Source organism: Panthera leo, chromosome E1 (genome assembly GCF_018350215.1).
Source record: "Panthera leo isolate Ple1 chromosome E1, P.leo_Ple1_pat1.1, whole genome shotgun sequence".
Classification (NCBI taxonomy): domain Eukaryota; kingdom Metazoa; phylum Chordata; class Mammalia; order Carnivora; family Felidae; genus Panthera; species Panthera leo.
In genome coordinates, this window is record NC_056692.1 from 17,539,138 (window position 1) to 17,556,097 (window position 16,960).

Sequence of the window (16,960 nt, forward strand, 5' to 3'; positions counted from 1 at the left end):
TTGATACCCACCCCTGGGCAGCCGCGCCCCTGGCCTGGGCCCATCCCCCATCCGTAGAGCTGGTGCAAGGCTCCAGTGAAAGAAATAGACGAGAAGGTAGAGGTGCTGGTGAACATAGGGGATCATCATGGAGGGTTATACAGCCGTGATCATGACAGTGTCTGAGGGCCATGGTCCGAGGGTCCCCGGGGAGAGGACAGCACACATAGCCACACACCCTCTCTAGTCTTTTCCTGGCTTGTGAGGAAGCTGTCACTCCAGAGACCTTTCTGAGTCCCTCTGGCCGATTCCACCTGCTTCGTGGCCTCTGCCCCTTCTCAGGGACTCTCAGCAGCTTGGTCCTCCCTTGTCTGCCCCCGACCCTGCAGGTGGTGAGTGGCGCCTGAAGTACGAGCGAGCCATGCGGGAGGTGGACTTCACCAAGAAGCGGCTCCAGCAGGAGTTTGAGGACAAGCTGGAGGTGGAGCAGCAGAACAAGAGACAGCTGGAGAGGCGGGTGAGGCTGGCGGAAGGAGGGCGGCCTGTGCCTGGGAGGGCCTTGGGGCCACGCGGAGCCAGCGAGCCCCCAGGGTCCACCTGTTAGCCTCTCGGTGCTGGGGACACCCAAGGGCAAACAATTGTTAGAGAGTGTCTTCGGTTCCCTGGATGTCCCAGACTTCAACCCACATCCCTGGGTCCCTCCCTCCCTCCCCCGCCTCCTCCTCCTCCCCTTCTCCGCCCATACTTCCGGGCCCCTCGCTGGCTGCTGACCCTGTGCCCCACCTTGGCCCTAGCTCGGAGACCTGCAGGCCGACAGTGACGAGAGCCAGCGGGCTCTGCAGCAGCTCAAAAAGAAGTGCCAGCGGCTAACAGCTGAGCTGCAGGACACCAAGCTGCACCTGGAGGGCCAGCAGGTCCGCAACCACGAGCTGGAGAAGAAGCAGAGGAGGTGGGTGGGTCCCCCGCCCTGGGCACAGAAGACTTCCTAGAGCAACCCCAACAGGGCTCCCTGCCTCCCCCTCCAGGGAGGAGACAAGGAATGAGGGCCTGAATTGGGTCAGGGACCATGCCTGCATGGTCCCTTGTACTGGAATGTGTCTCACCCCTGACCTCTGAGGAGCACTCAGGCTGCATCCCCACTGGAGGCCCGCTCGGGCCTTCGCTCTTGGACGTGCTCCCCGCAGTGTGTGCCCATCACCCTGCCTGGACCCAGTAGGACGAGCTCACCCAGGACCCGTGCAGAACGCACCCGCGGCCCTGCCCCTTGCCCCCACCCCGCTCCCCATCTCCCGCTTGCCTCAGCCACACAGACACCCTCTCCTGGCTAATGTTGTTAAACCACCGTGCTACTTCCATCTCATTATGGTAATGACACAAAGGAGGGGGGCAGCCCTCACAGGATAAAATCCAATCTAAATTAATTTCCTTGGCTGGGGATGGGAATGGGACGCCTTTATTAGCAACACCGGGGAACCCACACACCCTGGGAGCAGCAGGGTGCCCCAGGGAGCAGGAACAGCGCCTAGTTCCCCTCTGCAGGGGAGGGCCTCTCAGCAGAGGCCCCGGGTGCCTTGGTGAAGGAACAGCATCACACCCACGACCCTGGGGGTGAGCAGGGCAGAGGCGAGTCCTTCCAGTGACCCCGGGGTTACCCTTGGCCTCCTGGGCGTTCTGCTGTCCTCCCAGCTGGGCGCTGCTTGCAGAGAGTGAGGAGAGACAGATCTTACTCCTCCCTCCCAGCACCGCGCCTCTCTGCTTCCCTAGTTCTCTTCTGTACCCCACCCTCCCTTTCCCATAGAGGCGGGCGCCCTTAGCGGGACGCGTCTCCCCAGCACCCCAATGGCAGTGCCAGCCCGGCCTAGTTACTGTCTCCTGCTGCACTCCCTGCTGGGCAACTTATTAGGTTTCATTTCAGCTGCCCGGAGTTTCCTTACCTTTTTTTTTTTTTTTTTTTCAATGTGGGGTTGGGTTGGGGGGAGCCATTCAGTTTTCAACAGGAACCTCATTAGCTATTCAGGGAAGGTGTCAAGAGGAATTTCAGCAATTTGCTCCTTATTTAGAGTCACTGGGTGGGAAATAGGAGGCCAGGAGGTAGAGGAGCAAGGAAAGAGGCCTCGACCCTGGCCTGTGTGCCCATCGAAGCGCACTGCCAGCTGGGCACAGTGGGACTGCTGGCTTCCAGCCCGGCGTGGGCTGTCCTGGTGGTGACACGAGTTCTGCTGGGCCTGGCCAGAGGCTGGCACCCAGGGGTGGGGGCCAGAGCCAGCTGCTCATCTAGAGTGGCCAAGATGAACTGTGGAAAGTGAGTGAGATGAGGCAGGACGTCCATTTCTACCTATTTCAGTGCCCACCCGGCCCCTCGTTCTTGGATCTGTTGAAATGGAAAAGGTCAAGACAGCGACTAGGCAGAGTCTATCCACCTCTTCCCTGGAAGCTGTCTGTGGGTCCCTCCTAGGCCCCCCTGGTACAGGGGCTCCTTAGACCGGCACAGTGAAATGCCCCCATCCCAGACCAGGCTGCTCAGCAGGGCGAGGTGGCCTGACCTGTATCCTGGATGTCGCCTCACCCCTGCCCTATCCCCCTGCTTTCGGGCCGTGCGAGGCCGCCTCCGCTTGCATCCTGTCCTATGGTGGCCCTGATTCCTGGTGGCTTCTGGGTGCTGGAGATCCGGACTCTTCCCTGCGCTGGGGGAGCCACCTTGGCCATGCATGTTCCCTCACAGGTTTGACAGCGAGCTGTCGCAGGCGCACGAGGAGGCCCAGCGGGAGAAGCTGCAGCGGGAGAAGCTGCAGCGAGAGAAGGATGCTCTCCTTGCCGAAGCTTTCAGCCTGAAGCAGCAACTGGAGGTGCGTGGGCCACCCGCATCCGTGCCCCATCCCCATCACAGACGCGGGCTGGGCCCCGGCCGGCCTCATCTTCTCTTTTGCTCCAGGAAAAAGACATGGACATTGCGGGGTTCACCCAGAAGGTCGTCTCACTGGAGGCTGAGCTCCAGGACATTTCTTCCCAAGAGTCTAAGGATGAGGCCTCTCTGGCCAAGGTCAAGAAACAGCTCCGGGACCTGGAGGCCAAGGTCAAGGATCAGGAAGAGGAGCTGGATGAGCAGGCGGGGACCATCCAGATGTTGGAGCAGGTGCTACAGGGTTTGGCCGAGGGATGCACCAGCATCCCCCCCTCCCCCACCCCCACCCCCCGCCACTAACCCAGGGAATAGCCGGAGGAGGACAGGTTCCCATGTGCAGTCATTCATTCGTTCCCTTACTCACAAAATGTGGGGTACGCACCTGATCGGTGCCAGCCACAGTGTGAAAGTAATTAAGCTTTCACGTAGCTCTCCGCAAGAACAAATCTTGATTGAGCTCTAGCGTTCAGGGGTTCAGGATGCACAGCAGCCAGGAGGCCCTAAGCCCACCCAGCCCACCCCCCAGCCACCGTGTCAGTCCAGGGAGCTAGAGCCCGAAGGCCAAATGGAAGACCTACAGAATTGTCCCCACCTCTGGCAGCCTCCCCTGGGCCTGGGACAAACATCTAGTGAGGGAGTTCGGCTTCTGTGGAGAAGCTGGCTGCCACAGGAGCAAGGCAGGAGCACAGGGGTATTTCTGGCAGAGACCATCCCCACTCCTGAGCCCAGGGAGCACTGCCCGTCAGGGTGTAGCACTGGGGTCAGGAACCTGGTCCCTATTCCCAACCACCTCCAGGCCAAGCTACGTCTAGAGATGGAAATGGAGCGAATGAGACAGACCCATTCCAAGGAGGTGGAAAGTCGGGATGAGGAGGTGGAGGAGGCCCGGCAGTCATGTCAGAAGAAGGTAAGGTAATGGGCACCTACCCTGTCCCGTACAAACCCTGGTTCCCCCATCACTGCTTTAAAGGAAGGGGTTTAAAGTCAGTTGAGCGTACAACTCTTGATTTTGGCTCAGGTCATGATCTCACAGTTCATGGGATCGAGCCCCAAATTGGGCTTTCCACTGACAGTGCAGAGGCTGCTTGGGATTCTCTCTCTCTCTCTCTCTCTCTCTCTCTCTCTCTCTCTCTGCTCCTCCCCCACTCATTTGCACCTGTGCGCACTCTCTCTCTCAGTAAATAAATAAACATTAAAAAAAAATGAAGTAAGGGGTTTTCTGTTTTCCTACCTTAGCCACACTGTCATCCATTGCCATTCTGGACCCGGAACCTCTGCTGGAGACCCTGGCATTGGCTGGGATGTGTGCTCTCGGGGTCGATAGAGAAGCTCAGTCCTTTGAGGCACGAATGCTCCCTGCTTTCTGTGCCAAGCGACAGCTCACTCTGTACCCCTCTGCAGTCAGCTAGCCTGACCCAGCAGGGCCTGCCCACTCCAGAACGAAGCCTCCCACTCAGAACGAAGTCCCTCCTCTCCCTCCCAGGCTGCTTTGAAACCCTAGGAACCCCAGACTTGGGGTCTGGCCCCTTGGGGTCCTCCGTGCTCAGCCCGCCCCACAGTTTTCCCAGGGTAGGGGGATCCAGAAGGGAAGGGGACTGGCTGGAAGCAGACGCTGAAGGGACCGGTGGGCCTCTGTCCCCGGGCCCTGCAGTTGAAGCAAATGGAAGTGCAGCTTGAGGAGGAGTATGAGGACAAGCAGAAGGTGCTTCGAGAGAAGCGGGAACTGGAGAGCAAGCTCGCCACGCTCAGCGACCAGGTAAGTGTGGCCTGCTGGCGGGGCCCGGCCAACAGCCTGTACCGTCCGGCCTTAAGGAGGCCATCTCAGGGATACAAAGCTGGGAATGGGGAGGGGGACTGGGCTCCGTAAAGCCCACCGTCATCGCGTGTATAACTGGGGTCATTACCACACACAGCACCCCCAGGCTTTTCTCACTGGCCGGCACGACCCTGGCACTTCCTCTGTTGTTACTTGTTAAGGGGACTCTCAGAATGAGGGCAAGAGTGAACCAGGGGCTTAGGGAAGATAGGAGGAGGCTCTGTGGTGGAACCCAGAGCCCCAGTTTCTGGTGTCCACCCAGGTGAACCAGCGGGACCTGGAGTCAGAGAAGCGGCTCCGGAAAGACTTGAAGCGCACCAAGGCCCTGCTGGCAGATGCCCAGATCATGCTGGACCACCTGAAGAACAACGCACCCAGCAAGAGGGAGATCGCCCAGCTAAAGAACCAGGTATCTTTACAGAGAGGAAGTCGGCAGCTCCAGGGGACTGGTTCTTTCTCCTGCTCCTGCCCCTCTCAGGGATTCTTGAGTCCTTGAGAAGGAAGGTAACAGGGAAGGGGGAGAAGCCACTTGTAGCAGCCAGACTCCTAGGATCTGTGCCTGCCATACAGTGTGACCGCCAAGCCCCAGGATGGCATGGATGGGTCCCCGTACCCACCCTCCCTGCCACAGCAGATGCCTGTGCGTGCACCCCAACACGCCACAGCCCCGGGGTCAAGCGAACAGAGCGCCTGGGCTCCTTCTCCCCTGTGAGCACCCTGTACAGCCCTCCTGCTCCCAGGGAATGGCTGACGTCTCTCCCTGGGGCGGGGGTGGCTCTGTGTCCAGCTGGAGGAGTCAGAGTTCACCTGTGCAGCGGCCGTGAAAGCGCGGAAAGCAATGGAGGTGGAGATCGAAGACCTGCACCTGCAGATTGATGACATCGCCAAAGCCAAGACCGCGGTGAGGGACTGGGGTGTGCGGGCCAGGCTCGGGGCGGGGGGGGGGGGGCGGCTGAAGCAAAATAGAGCTGTACCTGTGGCTCCCTTCCCCCCCAGACGGGGGCCCTGCCCCAGCCCACTCCCTTCACTCCAGGACCTCCTGCAGGGAGAGGGGGCCTCCCCTCCTTCGCCCCTCCCCACTCAGAGCAGAGGCCGGGAGGGGGGCGAGGTGGAAGAGGGAGCCAGCAAGGGCCCATCTCCCTGTTTAACCACCTGCCTGTGGGAGCTTGGCCGCAGGCCCCGACACCATAAATAAAGGCAGCTAATGTGGCTGAGGGATGTAAACAGGTGCCTAGAGATTAGCGGAAGCACCGATAAGAGGATGGGATGGCTCTGTTTCCCTCCTCTTCCCCTGGCCAGCCCACTGACAAGCCCAAGCGGCAGCTAATTAGAGCTTTTATTTAATGCTTCCCTTTTAATTCCCTACCTCTCCCACGGCCCATCCATCGGCCAGGAATTCATTACGGGGATGCGGCCACCAGTACCTCCTTGGGCAGGGAAGGGGGCAGCGGGGAGGCTAGGCTGGGCTCTGGGCTCCGCGGCCCCCCAGCTGGTCACCCATCTGCTGAGAGATGCCAATCTCCCGGGCTTGATTTATCCCCGTGACATTTGTGCTCCTCAGCAGTTTTCAGGTGAGTAATTCAAATTCTTTAATTGTGTTAAAAAAGGCTGTTATAAAATTACCATTTTATTTAAATCCGAGTTAATAAATTTCTTGGCGGAGGCTTCCCCAGCTCCCCACAGCCCGGTAACAAGACGGATGGGGCAGAGAAGGAGCCAACGCAGTCATTTTGGTTTGGAATTACAGGCTAATAGATTCATTCATTTCCTGAAGCTGCTGTTGGCCGTCTCCTCCCCTCCCCCCAGGAGTGGACTGGCTGTGGGGGCTGGATGGCCTGGGAGCAGGCCATGGGGGGCGGGGGGTGGGGGGGGAGAATGAGAATCCGAGCTAGCAGAGCTTCCCAGAGTCCAGGGGTCCTTGCCTGAGGCCTGAACGGGGCAGAGTACCTTCAGGTTAGGGCCTAGATTGCTGGTGCCAGGATGATGGGTCATTTGTTCTGGGCAGACCTTTTCTGCCTTCTCATTAGCCTTCAAAGAGCTGCCAGAAAGCAGCTGTCATTTAGCCCAGGGTCTGCCCACGCTGCGAAGACAGCCTTTGTCTCAGCTGCCCGAGCGCCACGGGTCTGGACCAGTGCGTGGACCCGGCCCTGACATCACCCCCTTCCCTTTGGAGGTGGCATGGGGAAGTTCGGATTTGCCACCTGGTGCCGTCGGGCACTCGAGGCCCCATGCCCTCTGATCGGTCTTGCCTCCGTCCAGCTGGAGGAGCAGCTGAGCCGCCTTCAGCGTGAGAAGAATGAGATCCAGAGCCGGCTGGAAGAGGACCAGGAGGACATGAATGAGCTGATGAAGAAGCACAAGGCAGCCGTGGCTCAGGTGCCCCACCACACCCCGCACCACAGACGCTGGCCCTCTGGTCCTCTTCCTAAGCCCCCGCCCCCCATGCCACTTCTCTTGGGAGTCGCGGGCCTGCACTCTATGTGCGGTGTGGTGGGCTGGGGTTTGTGTTCATGGGGGATCCTGCTTCAGCACTCACTCCTTTCCCAGGCCTCGCGGGACTTGGCACAGATGAATGACCTCCAGGCTCAGCTAGAAGAAGCCAATAAAGAGAAGCAGGAGCTGCAGGAGAAGGTGGGGACTTTCTCCCTTGGTAGAAAGAGGGTGTGGGGTCCCTGTATGTGGGGGCGGACCCCCAAGCCCGTTGGAAAGCAAGCGCTCCTCTCAGTTATTAGTAATCCACGCCGCCGCATCAATGCACGCGAAGGGCTAGGCTTGGAGCCATATCACCACGGTAGACATTTTGGCTTCAGCTGCCTCATTTCACATTTCTATTCCCTCTCTGGTCCTCGGCTTTCTCCTTTCCCTCCAAAGGGCAAAATCTGTGCCAGCATCGGGCCAGGTGGGGAATGCCTCTGGCTCGGGGCCCTGTCCTCCCACCTCCCCAGTGCATCCCTCCCTCCCTCCCTCGGCCCTCTGGTCACCATGGTGATCTTGCCCAGGCTCTGCCCCTCCCTTCTGGGCTCAGCTCTTCTCTTCCTGCCCCCACCCCAGCTACAAGCCCTCCAGAGCCAAGTGGAGTTCCTGGAGCAGTCCATGGTGGACAAGTCCCTGGTGAGCAGGCAGGAAGCTAAGATCCGGGAGCTGGAGACCCGCCTGGAGTTCGAAAGGACCCAAGTGAAGCGTCTGGAGGTGGGTGCACACTTGTCCTGGTCCGTAGCCAGAGCAGGGCAGAGCTGCCCCGGCAGCTGGAGCCACGCATGCTCAGCTGCGCCGGGCAGGCCACGGACGCTCCTCAGAGGCCCCTGCCAAGCTGCCAGGCCAGCTGACGGGGCGGGTGCCTTCCCCCCGCCCGCCCCTCCTGCTCTCTGGGCACCGTGGAGCCAGCCTGCTTTACATTCTGTTTCCGTGCTTGCTTTCTGCCAAGGGACCAGAGCAGCTTAGCTTTTTGTCTTCATATTTTCCTCCACCATGAGCTCCCCCCGCCGGTCCCCTCACTCGCTCTCGCTCTGCTCTCCTCTCCGGCAGGGTCATAAATATGCAGCGGATGGCGCCACTTCTGTGAGGGCTGAAGTCTGTTCTCTCATCTCACCGCGCTCGCTCTCTCTCTCCCTTCCCTTTTTTATTGCCTTTTTTCCTCACTTCTTCCCACCCTTCTTGTCTCTGCTTTTTCTCCTCTCTCTTTGCTTCTCTCCACGTCTGCCCCCTTCTTTTGCGCTTCTCCTCCCCACCCTCTCCCCACTTCTTCCTCTCTGCCCATCCCATGCCTCCTCTCCCTCTGCTCTTCATCCTTTCCTTCAACCCTCCTCCTGTTCCTGTTCACCCCTCTCCTGCTCTGTCTTGTTATGCCTTCCACCCGTGGCCTCCACACTCCACATCCAGTCCTCTCTGCTCCAGGCTCCGGAAGCCGGCGCGCCCAGCCCCACCCTCCCCGGTAGAGCAGGTGGGAAGAGAGAGGCAGGCAGAATTGTCTCTGGGTGAACACTCCCCTCGCCCTATTTTTAAGTTCTCCTCCTCCCGCTTGAGCTTGTAGACTTGTAGAAGCACCTCCAGGTCTCCATGAGAACTGTGCTCATGGGCGTGCGTGCCAAGGAGCGTCCCTGCCACCTCCCCGGCAGCCCCTCAGCCCGTGAAGCAGGCACCAGGGAAGGGATGGAAACAGGTGACTCTGGAGCTAGCAGTGTGCATTGAGAGGGCATTAGTACCCTTGACCCGGGAAGGGAGTATGGCCGAAGCTCCCAAGATGAGGTCACAGTCCTCAGGAGAGCTAGGGAGAGTTAGGGGGGACCCAGTGATGTTCCTCGGCTACACACCACAGCCTCAGCACAGCTGGTAATATCTTGACCCCCATCTTGCATACAGGAAGGGTTAAATAGGTTGCCTAAGGTCACAAAGCTATCAAGGGGCAGGAGAAGCCATTGATCCGGTGGCTCTGGGGCAGATCTGTATACTTGTCTCCTTTCCTTGTCGACCTCAGTCCCTTTCCTCGGCTCTCTCTGTTTCCCTTCTGCTCAGAAGAGCAGTCTTGTAGTTTAGACGCACAGAATGTTAAACACAAATGGCCCTTAGAAATCATATAGTCCAGGGGCACCTGGGTGGCTCAGTCAGTTAAGCGTCCAGCTTCGGCTCAGGTCATGATCTCATAGTTCTTGGGTTCGAGCCCCGCGTCGGGCTCTGTGCTGACAGCTCAGAGCCTGGAGCCTGCTTCGGATTCTGTGTCTCCCTCTCTTCTGCCCCTCCCCCACTCATGCTTGCCCGTGCGCGCGCGCTCTCTCTCTCTCTCTCTCTCTCTCTCTCTCTCTCTCTCTCAAAAACAAATAAAAATCAGAAATCATATAGTCTAGTGCTGTTATTTTAGAGACACAGAGGCTGGGGGGCCTGAGGTGGAGACCCCATGGCCAGTCCGCAGTAGAACCAGAAGCAGGTCCTTCCCTCATGCTCTGCCGCCACCTCCAGGTCATTTCTTGCGCAACGTCCTATGGCCCGGGAGGGAACGATGTATTCAGTTTCTGGAGGAAGAGAGATTCATCAGGCTTAGAGGGATGGCTTTGTGCTTAGAATCTGATGACTGTTTAGTCTCCTAATCCAGGAACTCTCATAAACCATTCACCTCCAAGCACAGGATCTAGCTTTTGGAGCTGCTGGGTTCAGAGTCCCTGAGGGAAGTCCTGCTGACTGTGGAGGCCCCACCCATGGTATCAATGTGGACAGACCCAGGCTGTAGCCAGAGGGTTCCTCCGACCTTGGTCGTGATGATGATGATGATGATGATGATGATGATGGCACCTTTCATCATCCCAAGTGCCTTCACATACTTTACCTTATTTAATCTTTAAAAGACCCTGGGGGTGGGGAGGGGCATGACTTGATGGCTCAGTCAGTTAAGCATCTGACTTTGGCTCAGGTCATGATCTTGCGGTTCGTGAGTTTGAGTCCTGCATCGGGCTCTGTGCTGACAATTCAGAGCCTAGAGCTGTTTCGGATTCTGTGTCTCCCTCTCTCTCTGCCCCTCCCTCGCTCACGCTCTGTCTCTCTCTTTCTGTCTCTCTCTCTCTCTCTCAAAAATAAACAAACATCAAAAAAATTTTTTTTTTAAAAAGACACCAGAGGACTGCGGTAGGTGTTATTCTCCCATATTACAGAAGATAAAGGAAGGGGGCACCTGGGTGGCTCAGTCTGTTAAGCATCTGACTCTCAGCTCAGGTCATGATCTCACAATTCATGGGTTTCAGCTCCGTCTTGGGCTGAGCTGACAGTCTGGAGCCTGCTTGGGATTCTGTCTCTCCTTCTCTCTGCCCCTTTCCTGCTTACTCTGTCTCTTTCTCTCTCTCGCTCTCGTTCTCGCTCTCTCTCTCAAATCAATTAATTAATTAATTAATTTATTTATTTTAAAAAAGATAAAGGAAGGCTCTTCAGAGAGCTTTAATTCTTGCCCACCTAGCAGACCTAGCAGCGAGTGGTGCCAGAGTGGTGCCAGCGAGTGCCAGAGCTGGACCCCAGGCCTCCTAACTCTGGAGTCTCGTCAGAGCCACACTCTCGTCTCTGACTAGCTGGTGGGCTTCTCTTCCCTACCTCCCCCTCCAGAGCCTGGCCAGCCGGCTCAAGGAGAACATGGAGAAGCTGACTGAGGAGCGGGATCAGCGCACAGCAGCTGAGAACCGGGAGAAGGAGCAGAACAAGAGGCTACAGCGGCAGCTCCGCGACACCAAGGAGGAGATGGGCGAGCTCGCCAGGAAGGAGGCCGAGGCGAGCCGCAAGAAGCATGAACTGGTAACGTGCCAAAACCCGCAGGGCCCCGAGCAGGCAGCTGTCTGGGTGCACGCCTCCCCTGGGCTGTTGTGGGGGATGGGCCACAAAGAAACGAGAGTTTAGATCTCTGGAAGGAAGAGGAACACGTCCCGAGGCCAGGCCAGAGGGCCGGGGGCAGTGCCCGAGTCTCCATCTGGCACTCCATGGCGCCTCCATGGCGCTCCTTCCCGGCCTGGAGAGACTTGCAGCGGGCTTTCTCTAGAGCAGCCAGATAGAGACTGGCCCTCCCGTGAACTCAACTGCCCCCTCTCCCTCCTAGGAGATGGATCTGGAGAGCCTGGAAGCCGCTAACCAGAGCCTGCAGGCCGATCTCAAGCTGGCATTCAAGCGCATTGGGGACCTGCAGGCCGCCATCGAGGACGAGATGGAGAGCGATGGGAATGAGGACCTCATCACCAGGTGAGGGGGCCTCTGTGGCAGCGGCGGCCGCACCGAGGCCCTCTGACCACCTGTGGAGCAGGCCACGAGGTAGAACAGCTTCAGTCTCTGTCTCCCTGCCACTGAGCCACCAGCCCACCTTTCCCTCATCGCCAGACCCCAGCATGGACCCTGTCCTGTAATGACCAAGGGCAGGACTGGTGCTGCCCGGGTGAGATGCCCTCCCTCCCCCTCCCTGTCCTCCCTCCTCAGGCCTCCCGGGAACCTGGCTCTCCAGCTCTGCCTGTTCACAATGAGTTATTCCCCCATTTAGCTGCATTTCCGATGGTGCCTGCCCTACTCTGGGGAAAGCAGAGATTTAAGGCCCATGGTACCTTGTTACCATGCCAGAGATTTTCTCTCATAAAACCCACCCAGGGAATGGTTTCGGAGAGAGAGATTTATAGTCCTAGGCTCAGGAAGAAGTCACAAGGCAGGTAGACCAGCAGTTCTGGAGGGTGAGGGTCAGGCCCTGGAGAAACTCCGAAGGCTGCCTTGGGCGGACCCCCACCCCCAGACCTGCCCCCTTCCTGCTTGAGCGCTGATGCCCCATCCTGCAAGTGGGTCCTGGCCCACATAAGAAGCCTGCTCCTTGGGGGCAGAGAAAAAGTGTCCCGGGGCGGCCCAGACCTCCCTCTGAGGATACACTGTCACTCACCCCACCACCCCCCCCCCCAGCTGGTCTCAGCCAGCCAGAGCCATGTCTTGCTCAGGATGTCCACCTTGGCCGAGAGGTCCACCCTTGCTTTGCCCACTGGTTTTTCAATCTTCTTCTTCTGTCCCCCTAGCCCACCATTTTCTTTCTGTTTCCAGTTTGCAGGACATGGTGACAAAGTATCAGAAAAGAAAGAATAAACCGTGAGGACTGGGGCGCAGGCGCTCTCTGCCTCTCCTTCTGTGGTGTCTAACTGCCCCTAACACTGGCTTTCACCCAGGGTCCCCACTGCATGCCGCACGTGGACACGGCCTCTTGCACACTCTCCAAGCTGGTCTCACGCTAACACCACTGACTCTGCCCTGAGGGGAGGCAAGGCCAGGGCAGTGAGGCGCTACCCCAGGAAGGTGCAGGCTGGCGCTCATGCCCATGGTGTGCAGGACGGGGGCTCCATCAGAAAAGAGAGCTCAGCCTCATTCGGTGGTACCCACAATCTGCCTTCCTGAGCTCCAGCCCTCTCCTTCCTCAGAAACCAAGCCTCCCAGCCTATTTCTCTGGGGAAAAGTCTGTTCGGGCTGGATTTTTCCATACCCTGGGGCTCCTTTGGAGCCCAAGCTACCCAAAAGAAGCGGGTATGTTTCATTTTGAAAGGTCCACCACCTTCTGGTGGCAGACAAAGGTACAAGGTGAGGAGCATCTAGCAGTTACTTGTTTGGGGAAGGCATCCAGGCAGCTAATCACAGCCCGGGAGCAGTGGCAGGGGGGAGGGAACTGGCAAGAGAAGGGAACGCAGCCAGATGTGTTTACTTTACTCCCTGCGGGCGCCTTGGGCACAGGGAGGCCCCAGGCATTTGTGCTGGTGCCTGTCTGTCAGGTGGCAGGGAGCCCAGCATATCCGCCCTCTCTCAATTCTTTCTTTCTGGGTGGGAGCTGGACGGCGGGTGTGAGATGTGCAGGCCTTCAGGCGGATCGGAGTGATCCTCCGTCAAGTTCGTCAGGGCTGTTTGTTTGGAGGTTGTTTTTTTAGCGTGGCATTGGATTTCCTCCCCCTACTCCCTCTGGCTTGGCAGGCCTCCTCCCCTGGCCAGGATGGGCTGGCGGCCGCGCAAAGGACTCCGTGAGAGCTAATGATAAATGTAATAGTGTGTAACAGTGATAGAGGGCCGCTGGAGCCCGGTTGTCACACACAATTAATATCCCTCGCCATTCTGTCTCCGTTTGTTTGTTCCCCCGCGATTCGGCTCCCAGTTAACTAATAGCACATGAGCCTGGACATAAATTGTATTTGACTCGAGGTTTAATTCCGACCATTTAAAATTTCAACTGCCCCCTGAGCCTGCCTGCCCCTGGAGTTTGTTTACGGGCCTGATTATTTAAGAAAAAGAACCTAAACATCATCTATGTGCTCGAAACTAAAGGGAAGGTGAGGGCAGCCAGGCCAGCTTCTCAACCCGTTTGCTGCTCTGAATGTAAGGAGGGAAATTCGTATTCTGGGTCCACGACTATCTGTCCCCAGTGTGTTCTAGCCCTGCCATCCTTGGACTGTAGGAGCTTCGAGGGCTGATAAAATGCGCATTTAAGATCATATTCTAAACCATTTCCAGGCATGGGCACGTGCGTGCATGCATGAGTACACACACACACACACACACACCAGTGTGCACTCACGCAGGCGCACTGGGATGTGCAGTCCTAGCCACAATCCTGCTGATGGCAGAGGTGGTGTGGCTTCGTCCTCAGCAGCTCTGGGCCCCAGCTCCAAGTTATCGAGCAAGCCAGTGAGTGAGTGTGCTAAGGCGGGCAGAAAAATAATGTTTCGATTTACTTAGAGATACAGTTGTTATTGCCATAACCTTAATGAAAGCAGTAAACAGTGCAGTATTAGGGGAGATTTATACAGAAACACTTTTAACATGTAGACATAGATTTTGCGATGCATACAGCACCTCCTTTCTAAAGGCAATCAATATGGTTATGAACGGTGGTGATAAATTACAGGCTCTGAAGCTAGAGAAGGAGGTTTTTTGCACGGGTGTATAAATCAGGTGGTATTGGCGTTCCATGGGGCCCATGCACCATAGTAAATCTGCCAGGCTCGGACAGGCACAGGGCTTGCATTAGTGGTTTTGGGGCTGTCTGCTAAACTCCTGTTTACCCAGGGCATCAACCAGCCTCGTCTTCGTTATAATTCTGTATTTGATGGAAGCCCATAAAATATGCCTCTTTGTTCCCCTCCCAACGGGTCATGCTCTCTCACAGTCCCCAGAACAGAGTCTGGTGGTTTCTGGTTTCTGGCGTGCGTGCGGGTGTGTGTGTGTGTGTGCGCGCGCACGTGTGTGTGTGTGTGTGTACGCCCTCACACACACACACACACACACACACACACACACACACACACGCCTGTGTGGCTATTTATTCAAGAACATAATTCAGGAATGGGCCTGCTCCTGTTGACACAGATGAAAGGAAATTTATATCGAGGAGAAATCCCAGCATATCCATAGCAGGGGAATGTGGTGAGCAGACATTTTGCAGAATTCTAGAAGCATTCTCACTCAGAAGCTGTCTCTAAGCCCTACTGCTTTGTGAAGGAGTCACCATGACTCCAGCCTCAGACTCTGACTCCTTTGGGCTTTTCTGCAAGTAGAGAGGGCTCAGGCCAGCTTGGCCAGAAAGCAGAACTGGGGAGCAAGGACTGGGGAGGAGGGGGAGAGGAGACTCAGAGAGACAGAGCCAATGTCTGGGACTCTCTGGGCTCAAGTGGATCTCCAGGGTGCAGTTTGAATCCCGAAACTGTGCTAGCACCTCAGGAAATGCTGACACCCCCTCCTCATTTTTCTTTGTTTCTTAAGGGCCGGAGAAGTCACAGGGCGGGTCTGGGATCTGGCCTGTGGTGCTCGGTTAGCTTAGCGCTGCCATCAGCCGAGGGGCCTCCCGTTCAAGCTAACCTGAAGCCAGAAAGATTCCCTGGTCTTTTCTGACCCACAGCCAGCGGTCAGGCTCTCACAGTGAAGGCATGGAAAATGGCAGTAGCCACGGCCCCGTTTCTGGGAGTGTGCACACAAGAAACAGAATAGGCTTCTGGGAGTGGCCATAGAGCCTACGAATCCTCTCTTTTTAACCAAGAGCCATTTAGCTGTAACTGATACACGGATGGTTTCCCCGTCATCCCCGTTGGACTTATTTGGCTGAACAGCGGGCTGTCACAGAAAGTAGAATGGGAGGTGCCTCCATGCCCCTCAGGGTCTTCCTGGTGGCTGTCCTACAGTGTGGCCTGCTGAGTGGGGCCGGGTCCTTGTGAATGGTATGCCCCATCTGACCTCTCTTGTTCCCCTCCTGACTCACCGATGTGCATGTCACCCGCATCCCACCCCTGCCCGAGAAAAACCTGCCGCCCCATCAGTGCTCCCTCCTGGGCAGCGGGTGATCACTCCCTCCCCGGCCTTGCCTACCTTTCTGCTCCTCATCCCACAGCGAGGGGGACTCAGATGTGGACTCTGAGCTGGAGGACCGGGTCGACGGGGTCAAGTCATGGTTGTCGAAAAACAAGGGGCCTTCCAAGGCAGCGTCCGACGATGGCAGCTTGAAGAGTTCCAGGTGAGCGTGCGGCCTTGAGCTGGGAGGAAAAGCCACCTCATGGCCCCGGGGATAGCTGAGCAGTGCCTGGATCCCAAAGAGGCCGGGTCTCATGCCACCGGCGTCTCTTGCCTGGCATGCCTCAGAGGGGCCCAGGCATGCCCCCAGCGTGTGCGATGCGCCAGGAGGCTCAGTGTCAGGTCAGGGTTGGTGGCACCCTTGTTTTTCCCAAACGATGTTTTCCTACCAGACTCGGGGCTTCGGTTTGCCGTAGGTTTAACTTCATCCCCACTTACTCATTTGACAAATGTCGGTTGAACTACCCAAAAGTTTGGGCCCTGGAATCAAGACTGGAAGGTGGCATAAGGAGACTCCGGATCCCACAACCCCGGACAGGGCTGGCTGGGCCCCTGAAGCCGGCAGAAAAAGACACTGGCTCCCCTGACTCCCCTGTCACAGCTCCATTTCTGTCTTTTTCTGCCCATTCTCTCCTTCTTCTGATCTTTTCACCATTTCCCCTCACCACCACCCCCATGCTTCCTGCTCACACCCATCCACTGGGGGAACTCGTTCCCTATTGTCCAGCCAAGTCACAGTCTTCTGATCACACAGAGAGCTACCCCTGGAATCCGGGGCTCCGCGTTCCTCCTCCCTCACTTCCCAGCCAGCATGGCAGCAGGGAGGGAGATCCTCTGTCCTCTGCTCCCACGCCTCCTCAAGCTGTTTCCCTGCTGGCTCCCCCGCCTCCCACTTTCTCCCCAACTCTGAACCATCCTGATCCCCACCAGGGCACACCCTTCTCCACCCCCTCCCAGAGTAGCGGGCAGGCTGCTTTGTAAAGTAATCCCTCGCCTTCTCCAACTCCCCTGAGGCCCCTTCCCAAGTCCAGCCCCTCACCACAAGCACCCAGCGGCCCCCTCTAATTGGTTTAATTTATTCAGCCAAACAACATTTTGTTATTGCAGATAATGCCGCCTTCCCCGCCCCACTGCCGTTCACCACGGTGTGGCACAAGGCTCCAGGTAGTTGACAATGAAATAAATTGAACTAAACGTTTTAGAGGGGGAAAAGTGATGAAATAGAACAATGGTCTAATTTACATGACATTCTCCATGAAGCTATTTTCACTGACGCAAATTATTTTGCTTCATTTCCTCCGATGCTCTCACTGCCACTTTGCCAGGGTGCTGCCGCTCACTCCTTTTGCCTCCTGTCTCCTCCCTCCCTCTGTATCTTTATTCTCTGGGTTTAATGCCGGCTCCTCTCTTTCTCTCTCTCTCTCTCTCTTTCCCTCCCTCCCTCTTCCCTC

At 57.2% G+C, this 16,960-nt stretch overlaps 1 protein-coding gene across 9 annotated transcripts in view; it reads left to right on the forward strand.

Moving 5' to 3' along the window:
- Positions 1-16,960, forward strand: part of MYO18A (myosin XVIIIA) — a 101,789-nt gene that overhangs the window by 78,180 nt on the left and 6,649 nt on the right. For 6 of the 9 annotated variants that reach the window (XM_042916521.1, XM_042916522.1, XM_042916528.1 and 3 more), the window contains 15 exons: positions 369-496; positions 774-928; positions 2,702-2,825; positions 2,912-3,112; positions 3,678-3,788; positions 4,533-4,637; positions 4,960-5,106; positions 5,485-5,598; positions 6,957-7,073; positions 7,245-7,328; positions 7,749-7,886; positions 10,779-10,964; positions 11,263-11,402; positions 12,234-12,278; positions 15,550-15,672. In XM_042916521.1, the coding sequence (XP_042772455.1) occupies positions 369-496; positions 774-928; positions 2,702-2,825; positions 2,912-3,112; positions 3,678-3,788; positions 4,533-4,637; positions 4,960-5,106; positions 5,485-5,598; positions 6,957-7,073; positions 7,245-7,328; positions 7,749-7,886; positions 10,779-10,964; positions 11,263-11,402; positions 12,234-12,278; positions 15,550-15,672 (1,918 nt within the window). Of the gene's footprint in view, positions 1-368; positions 497-773; positions 929-2,701; positions 2,826-2,911; positions 3,113-3,677; positions 3,789-4,532; positions 4,638-4,959; positions 5,107-5,484; positions 5,599-6,090; positions 6,269-6,956; positions 7,074-7,244; positions 7,329-7,748; positions 7,887-10,778; positions 10,965-11,262; positions 11,403-12,233; positions 12,279-15,549; positions 15,673-16,960 lie in introns of those variants that run through there. The other 3 variants (XM_042916523.1, XM_042916524.1, XM_042916526.1) reach the window with 2 other exon arrangements.